This window comes from Limulus polyphemus, unplaced genomic scaffold (assembly GCF_000517525.1).
Source record: "Limulus polyphemus unplaced genomic scaffold, Limulus_polyphemus-2.1.2 Scaffold864, whole genome shotgun sequence".
NCBI lineage: Eukaryota > Metazoa > Arthropoda > Merostomata > Xiphosura > Limulidae > Limulus > Limulus polyphemus.
Genome location: NW_013666474.1, coordinates 359,726 through 363,155, shown reverse-complemented (window position 1 = coordinate 363,155; position 3,430 = coordinate 359,726). Strand labels below are relative to the sequence as shown.

At 34.6% G+C, this 3,430-nt stretch overlaps 1 protein-coding gene across 1 annotated transcript in view; it reads left to right on the top strand.

The window, feature by feature from the left end:
* LOC106460923 (fringe glycosyltransferase-like) overlaps positions 1 to 3,129 on the top strand; it is a 49,106-nt gene extending 45,977 nt beyond the window's left edge. The window contains exon 8 of the mRNA XM_022387730.1: positions 2,756 to 3,129. Coding sequence (XP_022243438.1) covers positions 2,756 to 2,952 — 197 coding nt within the window. The 3' untranslated portion in view covers positions 2,953 to 3,129. The remainder of the gene's footprint in view (positions 1 to 2,755) is intronic.
* Positions 3,130 to 3,430: the final 301 nt, after the last annotated feature.

Sequence of the window (3,430 nt, the reverse complement as noted above, 5' to 3'; positions counted from 1 at the left end):
GTCCCTAATTTAGCAGTGTAAGACTAGAGGGAAGGCAGCTAGTCATCACCACCCACCGCCAACTCTTGGGCTACTCTTTTACCAACGAATAGTGGGATTGACCGTCACATTATAACGCCCACACGACTGAAAAGGCGAGCATGTTTGGTGGTACGTGAATTCGAACCCGCGCCTCTCAGATTGCGGGTCGAGCGCCCTAACCACCTGGCCATGCCCGGCCGGAGTAGTTAAATTGAATGATGTGTTTCCTAATTTATATTCAAATAGCTAGCCGTTGCATTTCGATCAGAATTATACACCTTTCCTGGTATATGTTTTATTAACAAACTCGTACTTTCCGTGGAAATTTGAAGTCAATAAATTATCAAAAAGGTTTTCTGTCTTAATGATAGTTGCTGTCTTTAGAAGATTACCTAGTTGGCTGAGAGGTTTTCTGCTATTAAATTAAATGAACTGTTTTCTACGCTTGAACTAGAATTGTTGTGGGGGGAGGGGTGTTCAAAGTTTACGTGAATGTTTCAGATTAACCTGTCTCCCTCGCAATTTTCTCCCATTACTACTGGGTGCTTTAAGAAACACGTTTTTCATCCAATTGTTGAATTATATAGCCATCTATCTTTTACGTGACGCACATTTTCTCTGTGAAAATTGTTACAATAAAAACTTTAAACTGCCGAGGTGTATAATGTTTTTCAAGATACAGTTTAATCTAATCTTGTACTGTGTAACGTTTTCGAGCTCAACTACACATTAGAAGAAGTAGTTACCTGAATATTAGCGTGTCTAAAACCTGTTGGGATGTTCAGTTGTCCCCATGGTTTCCTCTTTCTCCATTTCCTTTCCATTGCCCAAGGGGACTCTTCTAATTGTATACTCAAATCTTCTGTATTCACGTGAGAAGTGGAACATGAACGAGGAAGCTACTATTATATAAAACACAAAAGGTAAATTGCTTCTACCAACCTCTCTCCTGCGTGTCGCCACACGAAGATTACTTTTATTCAGTTTATTTCTTGTGGCACTACCCTAAAATAGTCCCATGTGTATCTCGTGGCGTAGATTTCATAGTCAAATAGTCGAACTATGAAGGCATATATATATATATATAATGAGTAGCTCTCGTTGTCCGACTTTACTTTAATGATAGAAAAGCTAATTATGAAAAAAAAAAAAGATGAAATATTTTATATTTAAGGTACAATCAATACTACTACTATTACACGTGTTGTTTAATAGCATTTCATTTTTGTTGTTGTTTGCTTATAACTAATATTAATCTAATTGTTTTTCAAAATTAATAGGTTAAGGCTACATTTCCTTTGTGTATTGATAGTAAGACTGAATTAGAAACTTTTGTACTGTGTAATTAAGAATATGTAATAATATTACGTGACCTATACAATATATATATAAGCACCAATATACCGGTTATAAAAAACTTTTTTTTACCTCTTTTTTTCCTATGGACAAGCTAATATAAGTACATGCGATAATAATGTTTCCCCGGTGGAACAGCGGTAAGTTAACGAACTTACAACGCCAAAATTTGAGGTTCGATTCCCCGCGGTAGACGCAGCAAATAGTCCAAGGTAGCTTTGCTCTAAATCAGCGTTTCCCAAACTTATATCATCCTCGCCCCACTCTATAAATATTTCCTTCATACGCGCTCCTCTCTTTTTTAAAATGAGTGAAAGAGTGAGTTAAGTGACGATATGTAATACACGGATATGCATCAAAATGATATGTGTGTTGCAGTAATTACTTATAATTTTTAGTAAAAATATATTTACAAGGTGTACTTCCGTAGAGCCCTCGAAAATGTTCTGTTTCAAGAGTAAATAAAACCAAAATTAAAAGTTACAAATATTTTTATTTCTTGCTTTTTGAAGTTCATATGTCATGCTATGTTGCAACCTACAGAATGCATAATTTTTCTCGTGATTCATGGCATGCGCACGTTTTACTGACGTCACTACAGTACAAATTGTGACGTTAAGCGTCCCTTATGTGACGTTATTTTAGTTCTACTGACTGACTGACTGACAGATAGCACTATTGTGTAGTGATACAAGTGGTTCAAACAGGTGAAAATAAAACGCTTAATTTTACATATTGCGCTATTGATTCTCCCAATCGCTCGTGTCCCCACCCCACCCCCCACCTGGGAGGCGCTGTCCACACTTTGGGAAACTCTACTCTAAATCAAACGATAACAATGGTACTAGTTTATTTATTTACTGACTGTAATTATTTGAAATTGTAGTTTTGGCGAGCTTTCGACTTATGTGCTGAAACTTTTATCAGCCGTGCACATATAATACAAACAATATGGAAACTACAAAATACAGATTATAAAAAAACACATATAATACAAACAATATGGAAACTACAAAATACAGATTATAAAAAAACACATATAATACAAACAATATGGAAACTACAAAATACAGATTATAAAAAACACATATAATACAAACAATATGGAAACTACAAAATACAGATTATAAAAAACACAATACAAACAATATGGAAACTACAAAATACAGATTATTAAAAAACTTACGTATGTAGTAAGAAGATTATTTTAGTTAAAACGATCGTAACATGTTCAGTTACTTCTATTTTATCTTGTAACAAAAGTTTAATGTGTGCTAAGGAAATTTTGTAAACAAAATCTGTATGTGAAATGATCCAGATATCAAGGAAACACTGTCTAAACAACAAAAGTTAAACTGAAAGAATTTATTTCTTACAGAATTTTTACTAAAGAAGAAACTGACAGTTGTTCATCAGTTCCACTCTCATTTAGAACCCATGAAAATCATGAAGCCAGAAAATTACCAGGATCAGGTGAGAATATTGTTTAATTTTTTCTCTTGTTGCCACCTCCCTCGCATGCTAAAATATTTAAACTGTAAACACGTTTTGTACTTTAATATATTAGTAATATAAGTATATCAACAACATTTGATTTTAGAGCATGAAATTTCAGCTTTTTCCGCATAAGCAATGCACGTTGTTATGTAAACTGTATTTAATAACTACCTTATTTTGTCTCGTGCGTTATACCAGTACTTTGAAATCCGTGTCGTATACTAGTCAACAACTGACTATTTAATGCGATGTTTGTGAGCTAGGTGACATTGTAACCTCCCACAGATACAAATGTAGAAGCATCTTGTACAATGTTATGAATCGTTCCTAACACTGATGTTAATGTCTCATTTGCATCCGAAACGTTTGCTGTCTAGTAAAGTGATTAGGTGGTCCCTAATGTGTGGGCAGGTTATTTTAAGCGCTAGTGATGTTTCTGGTAATATAATTAGCATTCAGTGGCGCTAGTAACACAAGTATTAGGTGGTCCCTAATGTGTGGGTGGGTTATTTTAAGCGCTAGTGATGCTTCTGATAATATAATTAGCGTTCAGTGG